Source organism: Brachyistius frenatus, unplaced genomic scaffold, assembly GCF_029030835.1.
Source record: "Brachyistius frenatus isolate BFR_SWC_R1_liver_20210118 unplaced genomic scaffold, ASM2903083v1 Contig_400, whole genome shotgun sequence".
NCBI classification, from domain to species: Eukaryota; Metazoa; Chordata; class Actinopteri; family Embiotocidae; genus Brachyistius; species Brachyistius frenatus.
Window position 1 is genome coordinate 146,754 of NW_027210999.1, and position 20,745 is coordinate 167,498.

The 20,745-nt window shown below is 42.7% G+C and overlaps 1 protein-coding gene across 1 annotated transcript in view; it reads right to left on the reverse strand.

The window, feature by feature from the left end:
* Positions 1-17,221, reverse strand: part of parp4 (poly (ADP-ribose) polymerase family, member 4) — a 39,271-nt gene extending 22,050 nt beyond the window's left edge. Inside the window, exons 1-15 of the mRNA XM_069724854.1 lie at positions 17,116-17,221; positions 16,065-16,192; positions 15,728-15,962; positions 14,424-14,538; positions 12,837-12,915; positions 12,645-12,749; positions 10,935-11,093; positions 10,284-10,421; positions 9,975-10,142; positions 7,025-7,170; positions 3,722-3,853; positions 2,537-2,635; positions 2,194-2,377; positions 755-896; positions 262-401 (exon numbers count right to left, since the gene is read on the reverse strand). Coding sequence (XP_069580955.1) covers positions 262-401; positions 755-896; positions 2,194-2,377; positions 2,537-2,635; positions 3,722-3,853; positions 7,025-7,170; positions 9,975-10,142; positions 10,284-10,421; positions 10,935-11,093; positions 12,645-12,749; positions 12,837-12,915; positions 14,424-14,538; positions 15,728-15,962; positions 16,065-16,190 — 1,968 coding nt within the window. The 5' untranslated portion in view covers positions 16,191-16,192; positions 17,116-17,221. The remainder of the gene's footprint in view (positions 1-261; positions 402-754; positions 897-2,193; positions 2,378-2,536; positions 2,636-3,721; positions 3,854-7,024; positions 7,171-9,974; positions 10,143-10,283; positions 10,422-10,934; positions 11,094-12,644; positions 12,750-12,836; positions 12,916-14,423; positions 14,539-15,727; positions 15,963-16,064; positions 16,193-17,115) is intronic.
* Positions 17,222-20,745: the final 3,524 nt, after the last annotated feature.

Sequence of the window (20,745 nt, forward strand, 5' to 3'; positions counted from 1 at the left end):
CTCCTCTCCTCTCCTCTCCTCTCCTCTCCTCTCCTGCATAACTTCACTCCCAAAGTCATCAAGAAGCTTGAGAGTAGTTGGTGTCCCACCATTTTTTGTTAACATAGAGAAACATGACTGTCGGTGCTCTACCTGACACATAAATTAGTAACTGACTGGAACATCCCGTCCACATGTCTGATGCACTTCAGGAGCACCAATCCAACTTCAGAAAACTGATCACCAACCTAACTGAGGGAACAAGAGCCATTAATGTTTCACCTGAGAGAGCAGGTCCATCAGTCTGCACTTCACGTGGACGGCCTGCAGGGGGAGCTGCTGACCACAGCTGTCCAACAGTCCAGCAGCAACATCTGCCAGAGGGTTTTTAAAGTATTCAACCCCATCATCTGGACCCAGCTCTACACACACACACACACACACACACACACACACACACACACACACACACACACACACACACACACACACACACACACACACACACACACACACACACACACACACACACACACACACACACAATGAATGCCAATGTTCAGTTATGTGACAGCGTGCAGAGATTTTAGCATTTAAAATCTTTAGTCACACGAAACACTCAAACTCTACTTTGTTTTTATTTTTTTTAAATTTTCCGACAGTGTAAAGTGAAACACTGCAGAATTATATTTGGACTGTATTCTTTAAAAAATACAGCATGTAACAACATCAGCATGTTTAATGTCAGATTGGAGGTGTGCAGGTGTCGGGTCACCTCGGTCAGCAGAGGACACACACTGATCAGCTGACATGTCCAGAGCAGGACTGAAGGTCTTCGGTTGGTCTCCCTCGATGCTGAACTGAACCACATACTTAAGTCTCACCTGATCAGGACTGTAGACCACATACTCATCATCCTGGAGCACACAGACGTGTACATGTGTTAGTGCTGATTACAGTACAACCATAATCAATTTGACAGACTGCCTTAATATTACAAGTGTGACATGACTTGATTATACAACCAGTGGTTCCGACCCAGAGATCTGATTGGTCAAATCATCATGACATCACAACCTGCTCGTCACTAGAAATATCTCTTCACCTCCTCAATGGGAAAATATGATAAGAATAGAATTTCATATAATATGTAATATAATATAGTTTCTACTTGTTCTAGTTCTATTAAATGACCCATTTGGTGAAGTCGGGTCTCTTTTGGTCCTTTTTGGTCGCTCCGAGCACCCGTACCGTAACACCACGGATAGTCACGCACTTACAATCCTAGTGGAGGCTAGCTGGACCGGTTTGGTTTGAACACATGACACGGTGGTAAAATGTTAAAAACACATGAGAACATGGATATCTTTGTTCATCAGATATCTTTGTTCATCAGATATCTTAGTTCATCAGATATTTTAGTTCATCAGATATCTTAGTTCATCAGATATCTTTGTTCATCAGGTATCTTAGTTCATCAGATATCTTAGTTCATCAGATATCTTTGTTCATCAGATATCTTTGTTCATCAGGTATCTTAGTTCATCAGATATCTTTGTTCATCAGGTATCTTAGTTCATCAGATATCTTAGTTCATCAGATATTTTAGTTCATCAGATATCTTTGTTCATCAGATATCTTAGTTCATCAGATATCTTAGTTCATCAGATATCTTTGTTCATCAGATATCTTAGTTCATAAGATATCTTAGTTCATAAGATATCTTTGTTCCAACCAGACTGAGCTAGCTGAGCAGTTTACTGTTTCTATGTTCTGTATTTATTCAGTGGGAGACTAGAAATCCTCTCTGTTGCTAGGTGGTTGCTAAGGGTCCGACTACTTCCTGGAGTAGTAAGCATGGAGTACGTTACATAAGTCTACTGACGCGACTGATTGTTTTCCAGTTGTTAGTCATACCCCATGTGTTGCCATGGAAACTGAGATCGCAGTCACAAAAAGTTTAATATTTAGAGAGTGAACTGCTCCACAACATGAACACATGTAGATGACATGTTTTATTTAGTTGCTAACTTTTTGTATAATAACATTATTACACTGGAGGCTGTTTTAACGTCATTATTATTATGAACTTAAATCACACCCTCTCATGTAATTTTGCTTCATTGCATCATTCGTCATTTTGAGATGGAAAAATTTAAATAAAACATATTTTTACTTTACTTTAGGGACCCATTAACACTCATGGACTCCTACCTCAAACTCAGAGTGAGTGTTCGCAGTGCGTCGCACGCCGTGCACGCTGTGGTGTCCCTCTGGAGGCTGCGTCAGTGTGATGTCCCTCTTGTGGACGTCTTTGCATTGTCCCAACGCCACATCACACACTACCAGCAGCCGAGAACCATCTGTCACGCTGGGTTTGGAGTATTTCAAACTGCCGCTGCATGAAGAATGTAGTAGAAGAAGAATGAGTCCTGGAAATCATCTGAAACAGTTTGTTTTTGATGTTTCACGACAATAAAAGGAAAACGTATAAATCAAGTTACCTCATATAACTCACACAGTGTGATTATTTTTTATAGATTATAAACCCACCTACCTCACAGCATCACTGAAGTAGATTCCACTGCCCAGATTGCCAACATCAGTTCTCTCTATCCCATGATGCTCCACTCCAACACGGGGTAGCAGCAGACCACTAGAGAGGGAATGAAATAAGATCTACTAATAAATCAATTCACATTGATCAATTGATCATTTAGAGTGGAAATCACTGCATGGGCTCAGGAACACTTGTGAAAACCATCGTCTGTGAACACAGTTCATCGCTGTGTCCACAAATGCAGGTTAAAACTCTCCAAAGAAGAAACCAGATAGAAACATGATCCAGAAACACCGCCGCCTTCTCTGGACCGAGATCATTGAAGATGGACTGAGGTGAAGTGGACAACTGTCCTGAGGTCTGATGGATCACAATCTGAGATTCTGTTTGGAAATCATGGACGCTGCATCCTCCAGGTTAAAGAGGAGAGGGACCATCCAGCTTGTTATCAGCTCATTTCTAAAGCCAGCATCTGTGATGGTACAGGATGCATTAGTGCACATGGCATGGGTAGTCCGGCTGATAAACTGGCCTCGTGCAGTCCAGACCTGTCAACCATTGAAAACATCTGGAGCATCATGACATGAAAAATACAACAAAAGAGACCCTGAACTGTTGAGCAGCTGAAATCCTCTATTAGGCAAGAATGGGACCACATTTCACTTTCAAAACTCCAGAAACTGGTCTCCTCAGTTCTCAAATGTTTAGTGTTGTTAAAAAAAAGAGGTGATGCAGCACAGTGGCGAACATGATCATAACACAAGTTTTTTGAGACATTTTGCTGCCATCAAATTCAAAATAAGCACATTTTTCATAAAACAGAACAATTTCGATTCTATTTTCAGTTAAATATGAGTTTACATGATTTGCAAATCATGGCATTCTGTTTTTTTTATTTACATTTACTTCATTACTTCACTTTACTCCCTTAATTCAGACAATTTGGCTTTTAAAAGTCAAAAAGTAAATTTAAAAGGGATTTTATTTGGATTTTGTTTTGTTTTTGTGAACAAATAGAAATAAATATATTACAGCAATGTAAGGATGGACTGGTTGAAATGGGATGCTCATCTTCATGGACACTATGAAGAAAATACAAACGTTCGATACATAAATTATAGTCAATATATTTTCTAAATGAGAGGACAATTTTATCATGAAGATTTAAGTTTGTGATCTCACCGAGATAGGATTCCCACAAAGTTGTTGGGACTGGAGGAATGGAGGAGTGGCTTAATGTTCCCAAACTCGCTCCTAAAGGTCTGAAGCTCCACCCCTCTGTTGATGCGCAGAACCTGCTGGATCTGCACATTGCTGCAACACACAGAAGCATGGCACGTCTGAGAAGCTACATATTTAGAAGTGTGAGGATGGCCACTACGCCTACACAAAGATTAAAAACCTAGACAACACTGTTAGGTGACATACATTATGATTTGGCGATATATAAATAAAACGGAATTATGGGTCGTCCGGCCATCTACTCAGAGTGGTCCGGTTCTGCCACAATCAGAAGAGAGCTGATCCTCTTATCAATGCTGTGGTCCTGAATGATGGCATCTCAACTCAACACAGCTTTATTCATTAAAGGCTGCAGCCCACAGTGCTTCACAGCAGAGCAACACACATAGAAAAGCAAACAAATCAACAGGAAAACAAACAGAACAACAAGATTAAAACTGCAAGCAGTGATATGCGGGCCCTCACATGCGGCACGTTTTTTCTTGTTCTCGTTCCTATTCTTTAAAAAAAATTGCCTTTTTTGGCGGCTTTAACATACTCAAAACACATGAAAGTTGGTGCCTGACGCATGTGCAAAGTTTCGTGAGGTTTGGAGCATCGTTTGACCTTAAACATCAACTTCCTGTGTCATGGCGAAACATCCAACTTTGCTGCATCTTTTAACAACTTTTAATCCCAAAGGTGTTCGGATTTAAAATACATTTAAAGTTAAGTGGCCGGTGTGGAAATTCTCTTGCTTAAATTGCCATAAGTAGCCTACATCAGTACGGCAGCACTTATAAAAGCTTGTAAACATCATTTCCTCTCAGTTTTTCTTTCTTCACCGCAGCAGAAAAGCGATACAAAACTTTGTCAGGAAAATGAAACGCATGAGCCAACCCTCTTTACGTGGAGAGGCCACCAATGACAGCTGGCATACTGAAGATGAAACCGCAGTTACTATTGAACCGGTCCAAGATTTTACGGAGCGGGAATCGGACTCCCCTGAGCCGACCAAAGCAGCCGAGGCTGACACGGCTCAGTCTGAAGACAAGGACGAACTGAGTTTTCACAGTTGCTCTTCAGATATGGTAGTTGGACCATCACCAGATGTCCCCGAGGTCATCGCGCCTCTGACAACTGAGGCGGTAGCTTTTTCTACATCTGTGGACAAACGTGAACAGAAAGCAACAACGAAGAAATACCAGTTCAAACGCTTGGTGAGGGCTCTGGTTAAGACGCTGGTTCTGCGGGGCGCTAGCTGGAGCCTCACTGAAACACAAACTGATGACATCAGTGCACGACTGTTCGACAAAGTCTGGGCTGATGTTCAGAGTGAAAATCCTTTTGTCCCCGAGAAAAGTTAGTCGGCCTCGACGAGGTGATTCCTGACATCGAGTTGAACAATGAAGACACTTCCCTCCCCATTGTTCGTTCAATCAGAGATCGCCTGATGAAGGCAAAATCGGAAGAACCATTCGTCAACTTTTTTGAAACATGAAATTAAGAAAGACCATACTTTTTTTTTTTTTCATAAAACAATACAATTTCTTAGTTTCAACATGTATATGTTGTTTTCAGTCTAGTTTTAATTAAAAATGGGCTTCCAGGATTTCCAAATCATCTTAATTGGTTTATATATACATTTTACACAGTGTCCCAACTTTTTGGAAAACAGGGTTGTGAATAAAGAGACTCAAAACAACCGCTTGCATTTCAAAATAATGTAATTAATGAGATTGAACTGTGACTCTCAAACTATCTGCCAGGCCATGGGCACACCGTTCGACAAAAACAAATTCTTTTGACAACTTTTTATCTCCCAGGTGTTAAGATAGGACAGACAAAATTTCAAGTTGGTCCGACAAAATCTGTAGGAGGAGTTCGCTAAAATACAACATGTGCGAATTGCCAAAAATGGCAAGTAAATTAAAAATGCCGGACTTCCTGTTAAGTTGAGGTCTTGGTGCAGTGGAACTTTTTTGTACATTTAGTGTGATACACGTGTCCACCGAATTTCGTGCATGTAGATAAATGTAGCCGCCATGCTGCAGTTTAGGGGGCGCTATCGAGCCATTTGGCCACGCCCACTCGCGACTCCACTAAAATATGTAAATGTTCACTAGGAGTGATGCGTGTGCCATCTTCCATGAATTTTTGAGCATGTTAAAGCCGCCAAATAGGTAATTTATTTTTGAGGAGAATAGATAATAACGCGTAATAATTCCATGAATAACTCCAGGGCTCCTTTGGTGCTCGGGCCCTAATAAGGTAAAACTAGTCAAAATGGAGGTTAAATAAAATTAAGAACTTAAAATTGCAGCAATAAAACAACGTTGTCAGAATCAATAAATAACATTCTGAAAAGTAAAGAAAAACACCAGGAATGAAAACAATAATTACAATTTAAAATCAGGATGATAAACATCACAGAAGGCCAGATTAAATAGATACGTCTTTAGTTTTATTTTAAAAACACTCGTTCTGATGTCCAGAGTTAATAACAGGAGAAAGCGCTCTCACCACTCCTACTGTGGGACATGAGGAATATTTAAAAGAAAAGCAGAGCAGGACCTCGATGTGGCAGGAACATAAAACGAGCCCAGATCACTGATGTAGGAGGAGCAGGATCATTCAAAGCTTCCTAAACGAATACAAGACATTTAAAATCAATTGTAAAAGACAGGCAGCCGATGCAGAGCTTGGAGGGTTTAATCTGTGGGCTGATGTCTTCCCTTCTCTGGTTCTTGTTAAAACTGGCTGCTGCCTTCTGAACACTCTGTAGTTTCCTTTTTGACTGTTTATTGGTAAACTGGTGAAACAGGAGTTACAATAATCTGAGTGGCTGGAAACAAAAGCGCGAGTGAGTGTTTCGGGTTCTTTCTGAGATGAAAATGAGGAGGAGGAGAACGAGAAGGAGGCAGAGGAGGAAGAGGAGGAAGAGGGAGAAGGATGAGGAGGAGGAAGAGGAGAAGGAGGAGGAGGAAGAGGAGGAAGAGGGAGAAGGAGGAGGAGGAGGAAGAGGAGGAAGAGGAGAAGGAGGAGACCTAACCCTACTTATCCTCATGTAAAAACTTCTCGTATCCAAACTGGAAACATAAACATTGTATTTGTGTTTGATTCAGACTTTCTATCAGGATCCATCCGGTGATTCTGAACCAGGTGGAAGGAGGCGAGTCCTTCGTTTCCTTCAATGTGTGCCGGTCCGACGGAGGACGGCTGCCGTCTCCTCACGAGCTGATGACCTAACGAAGGGGAGCTTACCTGTTGTGCAGCAGGTGGGTCACAGCGTGGAAATCCGAGCTGCCGGGGGGAACTGTTTCAATGCTGCACCTGAGAGCGCGGTACTTCCCCAGACAGGAAGGAGTGCTCTGCGTCACCTCGCTCACATTCAGGACGTCCCGGATTAACTGCACAGAGAGGGAGGTGTTGATGTTAAGGTGGCAGGTAGAGCATCACGGATGGGAGCTTCAATGTTTGTGCTGCACGTTGAATGTATTTTTAAAAAACAAGATCAGTTAGGACGGAATATTTGATAATAGGAGGTCTAATTACCATATAATGAATGTAATGAACACAAATATTTAGAGGTTGAAAGCTTTCACCTCCACGTGGTCATGTGACAATCTTATGTAAAGTACCCACTGTCACTTTAAGAGTGTTCAACACCCCACTAAAATACAGAAGCACCAGACAGCCCGCTGTCTGACAGTTCTGCTGTAGATCACAGCAGAACTGTAGATTTACTTTCAATTGGATAAAATCTTTGTTCATTCAAACACTCAATAATCCAGATGTGGTTGTTTTGGCACTTTTTAAAATCAGCTGCTGAGTCAGGTTTTAGTCTGTGATTTCTGTCGACATGAGCTCATGAATTTTAGATCAAACTGTGTAAACGGTTAACAGAGACCGTCGAAATGCTTCAGAAAGTCTACGGCGATGAAGCGACGAGCCGGGCGAGGTTTTCTGATGACATCACATTTCAAGAGGGGCGGAGCTTCATTGTCCAAGAAGAAGAAGGATTGTCCGGTCAGGAGACACCAGCTGGGTTTTCTTTGTGTCACCGTGAATTCGTCCCCCAGAGTCAGACTGTCAACATCGAGTTCCACTGGGACCTTCTGAGGCGTCTGAGGGGAAACCTTCGCTGCAGACCACCTGAACTGTGGCGCCATGGCAACAGGCTTCTCCAACATGACAACACGTCGCTCACAACATGTTGAAAATGCACAAATTTCTCGCTCACAACAACACAATTGTCGCTCCCCACCACTCCTATTCATCAGATCGTCTCTTTCCTGCTTCTCTGTTCATTTCTTCATCTGGATCCTCTAGCTGTCTGTTAGATCTCATCCCAACTAAATTTTTTAAGGAAGTCTTCCCTTTAATTAATACTTCCATATTAGATCAGATCAACCTATCTATTGTAACTGGTTATGTACCGCAGGCTTTTAAAGTGGCTGTAATTAAACCTTTACTTAAAAAGTTGACTCTTAATCAGCTGTTTTAGGAAACTACAGACCAATTTACAACCTGACGTTTATTTCTAAAATCCTTGAAAAAGTTGTTGCAAATCAACTTTGTGATTATTTACAAAGGAATGATCTGTTTGAAGATTTTCAGTCTTTAGAGTTCATCATGGCACAGAAACAGCTCTGGTGAAAGTTACTAATGACCTTTTATTAGCCTCAGATAATGGACTCGTCTCTGTACTTGTTCTTCTGGGCCTCAGTGCTGCTTTTGATACGATTGATCATACGATCTTATTACAGAGATTAGAAGATGTTACGAGGATTAAAGGAACTGCATTAGACTGGTTCAAATCCTACTTATCAGATAGATTTCAGTTTGTCCATGTCAACAATGAGTCTTCCAGACAAACAAGAGTTAGTTATGGAGTTCCACAAGGCGCAGTGTTAGGCCCAATACTTTTTACTTTGTACATGCTTCCATTAGGAGATGTCATCAGGAAGCACTGCATCAACTTCCATTGTTATGCAGATGACACTCAGCTATATCTTTCTATAAAACCAGATGAAACTAATCAGTTAGTAAAACTTGAAGCCTGTCTAAAAGACATAAAGGCCTGGATGACCAAAAACTTCCTGCTTCTAAATTCAGACAAAACAGAAGTTCTTGTACTTGGTCCTAAACACCTCAGAAACTCTTTCTGTAATCACTTAGTTACTCTAGATGACGTTGTCTTGGCCTCCAGCACCACTGTGAGGAACCTTGGAGTCATCTTTGATGAGGATTTGTCCTTTAGACACCATATAGAGCAAATCTCCAGAACTGCCTTCTTTCATCTACGTAATATTAATAAAATCAGGAAAATCCTTCCTCAGCATGACACAGAAAAACTCATTCATGCGTTTGTTACTTCTAGACTAGATTATTGTAATTCCTTGTTGTCAGGATGTCCAAATTACTCATTAAAAACCTGCAGCTGATCCAAAATGCTGCAGCAAGAGTACTGACGGGATTTAGCAAGAGACATCATATTTCTGCTGTTTTAGCATCTCTTCATCGACTTCCTGTTAAATTAAGCTGCATGTCTCTGCTGTGTGATTGTCGGCCCCACAAACAGCTCATGTTTTGGATCTCTATGCTGTCCTTTTCTGTCTCTGCTCTCCTGGCCGTCCACCTCTGAGTCTGGTTCTGTTGGTGGTTTCTTCCTGTTAAGAGGGAGTTTTTCCTTCCTTCTGTTGGAGGTTTTTCTCCCTTAAAGAGGAGTCAGGTGCTGATTTTTATCAGGTGATGAAACTTGCAGAACTTTCTCAAAGGTTACAGCTTTTTTTTTTTTAAGCTGGAAACAGCTTCTTTGTTTGTGTTGCATTGTGGGATGTCAGTGTCCACCAGCAGCAGAGGTTGTCCCGTTTATGCCAGCTGACTGTGTTGAACATGGCTGATTTGGTGACAGCACCAGACATGTGAACCTGCTCAGAGGCAGTGTGTTGTGTGGGCTTACAGCAGTATTTCTTTCTTTGGGTTTGAACGTGTGGATCTGAAGGCTTCGGACGGGGCCGTTGCCCCGACTGATGATGAGGTGAACTGTAGTGCATTTAAGAAAGCAGCATGTAGCAGCAGGAGCGTCCTGAGCTTGTGTCCTCCATTATGTTTTAGGAATGCAGGCTTTTCTTCCCTCTGACAGACTGAATTATATCAGACGTAAACATAAAGCCCAGGCTGCACAGTGAGCCTCCATGTGTTCTGTTACCTGACAGAGGTCCAGTTTCTGAGAGACGCCCCGGGCATCGAGGAGGGAGGCTGGTTCTCTGTGCGGCAGCAGGACGTAGACCTCGTTAAGGAGGGACAGCACCTCGGCAGCATTTTGCTCTCTTAGTTTCTTCTGAGCCTGAAGCAGCAAGGCCTCCACCCTGGTCACCTACACACACACACACACACACACACACACACACACACACACACACACACACACACACACACACACACACACACAAAGCGCAGACATCAGTGGAGTGAGTGTAGATGAGCCGGCTGGCGGTCCAGACTGAGAGCATCTTACGTCGTTCAGACTGAGCCTGCTGATGGGAACCGTCAGGATGCCGTTGAGGCGACCGAGCGCTTCGGTCCACAGCAGCTCCACAAACACGCCCACTTCCTGCGACACGCTTCCTGTGTTCAGCTTCTCCTCCAGCAGCAGCTGCCAATCAAATGGACTTCATGTCAGTCAGTTGATCCGAGGCGGGGGGGCAGTGATCTGACTACTACACTTTTACACAATTTGATACTTTTACCAAGACAATATTTATATAAAAATGCATTTTTACCAATTTACCATTTACCAATTAACTCAAAAAAACATTAATTCAAAATGAGCAGATATTTTTCCTAAAACAATAGAATTATTACGTTTCAGAATTTTACACAGTGTCGCAATTTATTTGTAAATGGGGTTGAATTAAATACACCATAATATCTACTTTATATTGTCATCATATGATGGATCACTATGAGGCCTAAACAATGCGTATCATATTGATCAAATTCATAGACTGGACATGAATTATTGGAAAATAAAACCTAAAAACATCTTGAAAAATGAAATGTTGGCCACTAATAATGCCCCCCATGTCTGAACTCTGTGTTCTACAGCGATGTGAGCGTGTGCTTCACGGATGAGTGACGAGTACAACATGCAGCAAGTGTTTGAGACCTGCTGCAGGGGGGCGGAGCCTAGGTCCCGGACCAGCGGGGGGGCAGTGCTCCTACTCTGCAGACCTGAAGCCTCCAGAGTGTCCCTGAGGGCCTGGTAGACCTGCAGAGCGTCCTCTGAGGTGGACAGGAACACCAGCACGTCCTTCACCGCCGGCTGCTGTGAGCACAAACACACGGACCGACTTATTCTTCTGTTTAAAACGACTTGTTGCGCTGATGGAGATGAAAACGGATCACTGTCTGGTTTCCTTGGACAGATCAGTGTCCTGTGATGGTGTACATGTTTAAACTGGAGTCAACACTCGGCCTGATTCACTGAAGGTGTGTGTGTGTGTGTGTGTGTGTGTGTGTGTGTGTGTGTGTGTGTGTGTGTGTGTGTGTGTGTGTAATATCACGTGCAAACTTCACATCATCAGCAGATAAATGTCCAGCTGATCTACTAACGATGTGCAGTTTAACACGCGTGTCCATTCTGCGTGTTTGAATGAACACGTCATATTGGGCGTTTCTACTTGAAGGTGTAAAATACTGAGAGGAGAAATGTAAACAGATAAATGAATCAGCTGTGATGATATTTACTAACCCTGGAAGTAGAATCAGGAGAAGTGATTGTTGTGTATTTTAGTACGACTGAAGGTTTTAATCAGATGAACATCAGGAGAGAGAGACAGCTGCTCTTATTGTGAAGGAGACGCAGGAAAGCAGAGAATATGTAGAGAACGAGGTTTTACACCCGTTAAACATTTCTGATGTCAGAGGGAAACATTATTCAGACATGTCGTCTGTCCAGAGATGATATTTTAGAGTTATTGAATGAACTGAATGATGATTGACAGCCAGCAGCGTACTGCAGGTACCACTGATGGGGTATCAGTCCTGTTCTTCAGGGGAGCTGTCCGTGGTCCTGAATGTGTCCCACACAGTTCACAGGTAAACTTAATAAGGTTTATAGCACTTGCGAGGCACTGAATGAAACCAAGTCAGCTGCTCATCACAGAGATCTTGGACCTGCTGCTCAGTGTTTGTTAGAAGATCTCATCCACCGTCTTCCTCTTTTATTTACCCACATTTTATTATTAAACCTTTTTTTTTCTCCAATATCTTTCCATCTTCTCTTAATTTGATCGATTGATCTTTGTGTTTTTCCCACATAGACTTCCTTGTTGATAATCTCCTGAATAGCGTTTTAATCTTGTTATATTTATATTTCTTAATTTCAATGGGATGAGATTTCCTGTCATTCTGCGGTTGTTCTGTTTTTCCATGTTAAATCACTTGAACACACAAACACCTCATTTAAATGCAGCGATTTGCACCTGATATCAGTGACACAGTTACTCTCAGTAAATCACCTGCAAATTAAATGTGCAGACTTTTAGAATAAACACGCAATTTAGTGCCCTTCATGAGAGATGTTAGCAAATCAGGTCCTAGGAGTTACTCTTACAAACATGTCCACTTTGATTTAACGCTGCTTTTAAACTTTTTAACCAGAGTTTGTTTCTACAGCAGATGTTAACAGAAAGCACGTTTAAAGACATCATTTACAAACACGAACAGCTCAACTCAAGGTCTCGCAGTTCACTCTTTAACGTGGGAGTTTTTGAAGCAACGTGACACAATCGACTGTGCAACAGTGAAACACAACAACATCTCTATATCTGTAGAGAGACACTAAACAAGCAGGAAGATAAAGGCGACTTCTTACCGGGGCTCCTGCATCATCCTTCCAGTAGCTGACCACACGATACCGCCGTCCTCCCTCCGCTTGGACACTCTGCAGCTCCAGCACACACCAGGAGCTGCTGCTCATCTGCACACGCAGGAGAACACCAGGAGTTGCAGCCACCGCTACGCTAACAGCGCTAGTAGCAGGCTTAGAAGTAAACTGCTGCTTTACCTTCTCAAAGATCAAATACTTGGCCACTTGAAAATGATCAGGATATGTTGGAAGATCCGAATCCGCTTCCTTATAAATTCTGTGAAATTTAAAAACAACACATTGGTGAATACATGACGATCATTTTATTTTGAGACACAGGAGCAGAGGTGTGTGAGGTGCTGCTGCTTATTTCACTGGAAAATATTTTGATTCCTAAAAAATGAGGAAAAAAAAATCCTAAATATTCACAAGGTGGGCTGCATCCTCCGCTGGAAAGCTTTTAATGTAACGTTAGCATCAGCAGAAAGTACAACTTCCTGTATCCATTTCAAAATAAAAGCTCAGTCCAGCCTTACAGAAGGTTTTGACACAGTCTTGTTGCTCTAAGGACTGAAACGGTTTTCCAAATGATTGAAAAAACGCACGCTGTGAACATCTGCAATATCTTCCAGTATTTTACTGTAGAAATCAGAATGGAATCCTTCCTGGTTTGCTGACAGCAGCTGATCAACATATTTACATGAGAATAAGGAGAACAGCTCTTCAGAAGGCGTGTGGCTGGATACCGATGACACCAAAAAAAATAACAAACTCAAGATTTGTCCTGTCGTCTATCATCTCTTGGACGGTACCCGGCCTAGACGTCTGCTTCCTGTTGAAAATGTAAGGAGCATCACGAGAATCAAACAACAGCCAATGAAAAGAGCTGAAGTCTCGTATCCAGAGTGGACCAAAGTCCCGCCGACAAACCTGCAACACTTTTATCCTCAGATCTCAAAAGATTAGAAAGTCCAATTTAAAGAAAGGAGATTAATGCAGTGGTCAACATGCCTCCGTCTTTAGAGGAGAAACTCCGGGACCGACACCGGACAGGAAAACACACTGCACACATCTCTGTTCAAAACAGGCTGACACGCCCCTCCGCTTCATTTGATATTAGAATAAATGAAAGTCTAAATACCGGCTCCAGAGTCACAGAATGCATCTAACAATAACAGTAATTAGCTCGTAGCCTAATAAGCTGCATTTACTGTCACAGAGCATTAAAGCTACCAAACATTCACACTGATGATAACCAGCTAACTAATGTTATAGATACAGACATGGAAAATATTACAGTTTGATCAATGGAAACTCAAATTTATACACGCAAACAAAACTCCCTGATCATCCAAAACATGATCAAATAAACTCTGACGGGAGGAGAGCTTTTAAAGTTCCCTGAAATCTGCTGACCGTCGGAAACCTGCGTTTATGTTGCAGAAATTAAATTCTAGATTTGGTTAAATTCACAAAATACAACTCAGCTGGTCAGTGAAAACAGAGATCTTTTCTTTCTTCTTTCATCAGTGAAATAAAAATGGGCATTTTACAAAATATTCCAACTTGATGTGACAAAGTCCCAAAAAAATGTGCCTGAGTGACCCTGGGAGGAGAAGGAGTGGCAGGACTCGGTCTGTTTGTGGTTACTGCTGAAGGCGTCGGAGTTGTTTTTGTTAAAAAAAAATAGATTATAATGTCATCAGACTTTGACCTGCTTAAATGAGGGCTGTAATGAAAAGAGTGTGAACAGCGTTATAACTGCAGGATGTAGGATGTCCACACCTGAACTTTTCCAGGACGAGTCCGGTCGGGTTTGGAGTCTCTGCAGGTGAGTCCGCAGGCCGAGTCCACTCTTTGGGCCGCTCGGCAGCTGCTTGGCTCGTTGGTGCTCCGGATGCTGCAGTGCACACACACACACACACACACACACACACACACACACACACACACACACACACACACACAAAAACATGCACACGGATGCTGCACACACACACACGCGCGCACACACACACACACACACATGCACACGTACACCCGCGCACACACACACACACACACACACACACACACACACACACACACACACACACACACACACGTTCTGCTGTTCAGAACCGATCTGCACTCTGACTGCTTATGCAAGGTGACGAATACACTGCACACAGCCGACCTCGGCACGTAGTTCAACCTGCTGACTGAGGGAAGTCAACTCTTAAACTGAACTTCCATAAATCAGTGTGTGGGAGGACACGGCTGTTGGACGGTGTTGTCTGTACAAAGTGCAAAATAAACCAAAGACTCATGAATCATGGTGCTGGAAGTGGGAGGAGTCCTGGTCTGTCTGCTGGAACTGACTGAGACAATAAATACAAACCAACCAGCAACCATCAGTGATGTCATCATCCATCAGTGATGTCATCAACCATCAACGTTATGAATCCTCCAGTTCAGATTCTGTCACCATCTTGCTAGTTCGGAGCGGTTTGGAGCAGGAAGTGACCATATTTGGACGAGCTGGGGGAGGAGCCAGCAGTGGATCTGACTGATCTGATTGGAAACCTGACGATACTACGTCCCGCCCACCGATAGCTGTAACCTGACTGCACCACAGGCCTGTCAATCAAACAGACACGCCCCCCAAAAACAGGTCTTCTTGAATCTTCTTTTCTAATGAATGAGGGATTATTTTCAGATGGACCTCCAGAAAACTAAGAAGAAGGAGTGACTTTAGCTAACAACACCGAGATAACTGATGGACACATTTTATTCACTTTGGATTTGATGAGAGAAGTTGAATGGGAGTCTATGGAGCCGGAGGCTTTTTGGAGCCGACCTCTAGTGGCACTCGCTGGTATTGCAGCTGAAGACACTTCTGGATCAGAAACATTTTATAGACCTGAAGCTACGGAGGGGCGGGACTTATATATCCAGTCTGTGATACAGTTACCACAGAAACCATGACAGCGTACAAACCCGACAGATTTCTACAGACCAGCTGAATAAATCTGACTTATTTCAAAGAGACGATCATAAATACAGCAGCTGTTTGGTGTCTGTGATGATGTTTGGGAGACCGTTCCTACCTGTGAGGATAATACCCTGATGTGGCGTCCGGCTCGGTGGAGAGGGAGGAGGAGGGAGTGATGCAGCAGAGGAAGACAATGTGTCCAGCTTGTATTCGTCCACAGGCAGAAGACGGCCGCCGTTCACACAGCTGTACACGTAATCCAGGCCGACCACGGGGGTGTGGTACTTCCTGATGCTGCGCAGCCTGTTGGTGCTCAGGTTGCACACATCGCTGGTCACTACCAGAGAGCACTGTGGGAAATGTAGTCAGAAACAAGAGAGGGAGATGTTTCTGTTACTGCACGACGACAGTTCGTCCGTCCTGAAGCCGACCGACCTGCCAGACTTTCTCACCTGTTTGTTGACCACGAAGGAGATGTTGCCTCCGTTCTCTATCACCGCCGACTTCACCTCCTTCTTCTCCTTGAAGGACAGATGCTTCAGCTCCAGCAGCACCGCGCAGTTCTCAAACACAGCCATGCCTGGAAGAACATGGAACATTAGAACATGGAAGAACTGGAAGACATTGGTTTCTGATCGGGGTGATTAATCAAGCTGTTGGCCCGGTCTGGAGAAGGCCAGCTGCCCAGAATAAATCTCCATGGTAACTGATGATCTTCTGCTTTCATGAAACTGAGTCACGGCATATTTCAGTCGGGATCGCTGGGAAATCCTAGCCTGGTGCGAACCCGACCAATGTAACTTTAGTGTGAATATCTGGGTCCGGTCATCCTCCATAGAGAACCGTTTGCAGTCGTTCCTTCCTCGTGGGCGTCGACCTCCGGTTCATTTGAACCAATCAGAATGAACCGAAACGTCCGTCTCTGCCACCGCTGCTTCGACCTACCGAGACCAACGAGTTGTTTTTCTGAGTACAGAGTGTTTTTTAAAGTTGTTTTGAACAGACGTCAGCAGCTTGTCTGAGCGTTTAAGTTGAGAAATTTTTTTCCCGTCACAAAGTTGCGCTCGTCACGTTCACCAGCCGTCCAATCACAGTGAAGGAGGGGCGGGACAAACACAGTCAACCACGACACCGGTCTGTGATTGGTCCGCCCTTCAACACGACTGTTCAGTCAAATACAACACAAGTCAGAGCGGTTTGATGGCTGATGCGGCCGGACATCCCAGATATAATTACCCTCCCTTTGAGTTTGTGTTCCCTGTGGCGCCCCCTGCTGGTTAGGATTCCCTTTAACAAATGCGGCAGTAAACGTGGTGAAGAAGTGAGTAAAACGTTAAAGAGCAGATTGTGACAGTATGTGAACACAAAGCTGCGTCACAGCTGTTGTTTTCATCCAGCCAAGACACACAACAACCAGAATGAGTTGACAGAATAAAGAGCAGGACTATATTTAAACACTGGTCGGACAATAAATGACTCATAATAAGACCGAGCTTCACTTACTATCCGCAGACGATCCTCCTGCGGTTGTTGTCGGAGAGTTTCGGTCGAAATCGTTGACCACCTCCAGAGAAACACGGAAACTGCGTCTCCCAGGTTCATTAGCACGAAGCTGGTAGCAGCAGGGCAGTGTTTCCGGTTTGATTAAGATTTCAAAATAAAGGCCGTGACGTATGAAGGCGCACTCTCACTGTCCTAATGAACAACTGTTGAACCGTTATATTATTTTAAATCATCGTTTTAATGCTGGATTTTAATTAAATTTATTGAAGAATGAGTTGTTATCATCATGTAAAATATCACCTGCGTACACAGGTTTGTAACTCTGAGGTCCCAGAGGATAAAAAACTGAAGATGAAGTTCATACCACGATCATGTCTGTCTGTCTGACGGTCTGCCTGTCTAACTGTCTGCCTACCTGTCTGTCTGTCTGTCTGTCTGTCTGTGTTTTTTACAAATGGAGCTATATGATCAAATATTTACAGGGAGGTATTGCAGCTTTAAAACAAACTAAGAATAACACGTTTAAAAAAGAGACGAATGTTATTTGATGTAGTAAAATTGCAGAATAATCGACATTGAATTATCACTTTGAAACTTAGTTAGATTAAAGGAAATGAAGAGGAGTGGTTGTAGTGGAGCTGTCAATCATTGCACCCTGACAAGGTGAGGAAACGGTCCTCCTGACTGCTCTCTGACAGCACGGCCACGGCCTCATGCTGCCCTCCTCTGGATGAGGAGGTGTATTACAAGCAAAGCACCAGCAGCAAAACCTGAGTTGCTATGTAATCTGAAGGGCATATTTGAAGTGTTAAGTTTTGATAGAGCCGTGCACAGCCAAGGGCCCAAGCATTATGATGCTCCAGTGATGATGAGGAACAGGCCCCATACCGATATTTCTCACTGTTTCTTATTGATACTGCTGCTGAATATTAAAATTTTACATATTTCTGTACTCATGTATAAAAAGTGTGGTGGTGCAAAGCCGTCAGTGGCAGACACCTGTTGGTGTGTTGTAAGTTTCACAGGTATCATGGTTGATCCACCTGTCTACCTCAAGCTTCACACCATCGTTAAGCACCGTCCTTGAGAGTTTCCTGTTGCTGCAGAAAGGACGGTGTACAATATATCCTCGTTTTATCATATGAACAGCAGTAAAGTGTGTGAAGGCCAATAAAGCATAGCTGCTCACCCAAGCCGTGTGACAATGTTTTGGATCCTCGTCCTCTAAAATCATGGTGGTGAAACAGCAGAGTTCTCTTAACTTAGTTTTTAAATGCTAAATGTAAATATGAGGGCATTTTCTTTATGATTTTCTTTTTTTTAAAGAATTATTTAAAGTGTAAATAAAGTGCTCTGACTGTTGTTTTTGTAGTTCATTGTTAGTGTCGGTGTAAAAACGATGTGATAATGTGGATCATTTGGTTATAAAGTATATTTGGTTAAATAATGAAACGGTCATTAAGTTGATACATTATTATGAATTTCAAACAAACAGGCTTTATGAATATTGAAAATGTAAAACTGGTTATTGTGTATATAAAACACATTGGCTTTATTAGTGTTATTACATACATGTTAGTCTTACTTGTTTCATCTGTCTGACAGCATCCATCACATTAAATTAATTCATTTGTTTATAATTAAACTGTGTAATCATAATGAAAAAAAAAAACCTACTTTACATACATCTAAAATACATAAATCCAAATGATTAAACCAACATTTTTTGGTGTGCTCTGGGAAACATCCATAGACACAGTAGTGTGGTCACAGCCGGAGGCCCGTGTGATCCGGGCTCTAATCTCTTCACCCTGACATTCCACCGGGAGAACCCCAGGAGGAGAACAACCCCCTCCGCCTTCCCTTTCTGCATGAAACCAGCCTTTAATACCAAGCGCCTCGTGCTCCGTCCAGTCCTCCAGCTGCAAAGGTTTAACTGTATCCCAGGTTCAGATGACCTGCAGAAATCAGGCTCCGCCGGAATGCTGCGTTTCGCTGAGAGCAACACGAGCTTCCCGTGTGCAGCCTAATTAAATCCCGCGCGCACCGCGGGGACCGGGATGTTCTGCCGAGCCGCTCTGTTCGCTGATCCCTCCAATCAATCCTCGGGTGAGGTTGCAAGTGTGCATTTGTGTGTGCGGATGTGTGTCAGGTGAAATGAATGAAGTGGAAATAAGTCTACGTAGATTAAATGAAATGGTAAAACTAAAAATCCCTTTTTGTGAATGAGGGGTTTTTTTTTCAACCAAAATAATGATCTAGTAGTTGGAGCCTGATTTTCCCCCATCACAGTTCCTCCCACTGAACTCGCTCACAAAGAGCATCTCATGGATCAATGAGCAGGTCAGCATTAAGTGAACAACATGACTGGTCCTGAACTCATGGTGGGAAAATAATCTCTTCTTGGAAAAGAGATTAGAAATTACACTTGAGAGCAGAAAGACCCAGAAATCAACAGAAAGGAGAGAAGGTGACACGATTTTCTTTCTGTTATTGAGGTTTCTTTCTGTTCAACCTGCTGTGAAACCAAATGTCTCCATTCAACACTTCAGTAAGTCCTTGAAGAATGAAGAAGGCTGGGATCATTCATTTTCTGGATCATGTTTCTATCTGGTTTCTTCTTTAGAGAGTTTTAACAGCATTTGTGGACGCAGCGATGAACTGTGTTCACAGACGATGGTTTTCACAAGTGTTCCTGAGCCCATGCAGTGATTTCCACTCCAGAATAATGTGTTTTTAATGCAGTGCTGCCTGAGGGCCCGAAGATCACCACCATCCAATATTGGTTTCCAGCCTTGTCCCTTGTGTTCAGAGATTTCTCCAGATTCTCTGAATCTTTTAATGATATTATGAACCGTAGACGATGAAATCCACTAATTCTTTGTAGTTTTACGTTGAGGAACATTATTCTTAGATTGTTGAACTATTTTCCCAAACAGTCTTTCACAGAGTGGTGAACCTCTCCCCATCTTCACTGCTGAGAGACTCTGCCTCTCTGAAATCATCGTTTATACCCAATAATGTTACTGATCTGTTGCCATGGTAACCTGATTAGTTGTCAGATGTCAACCAGGTCTTCTATTTTTGGTTACTTTTTTGTTGACCCTGTCCCAACTTTTTTGAGATGTGTTGCTGCCATCAAATTCATATATTTTACATAAAACAATTAAAATGTCTCCGTTTCAACATTTGATATGTTGTCTTTGTTCTATTTTCAGTTTAATATTGGTTTATGTGATTTCTAAATCATCACATTCTGCTGTTGCAACTTTTTTGAAACGGGGTTGTACAAGTTGTAGTTATGACAGTTGAATAAATACCAGCTATATTCGTGCATATACACGTCTGGTTGTGTTTTGCTGCAGGATTTTCAGGTTGACTGCACAACAACTTTTTAAAGCTGTAGCTGCCTTTTTCCAGGCTTTTGCTCCACATATAAGATCTGTGTGAATATACGGGTCTGGCTGTCCTCCACAGGGAATCGTTTCCAGTTGTTGCATCCTACTGGGCGCAGACCCGCAGCATCGAGCTCAACCTCTAATCTCCCAGAATGTAAAATGGAAGTATTTGTTTATTAATCATGACATCTTCTCCTCATCATGAACCACGAGGCTTCACACATCAAACTCT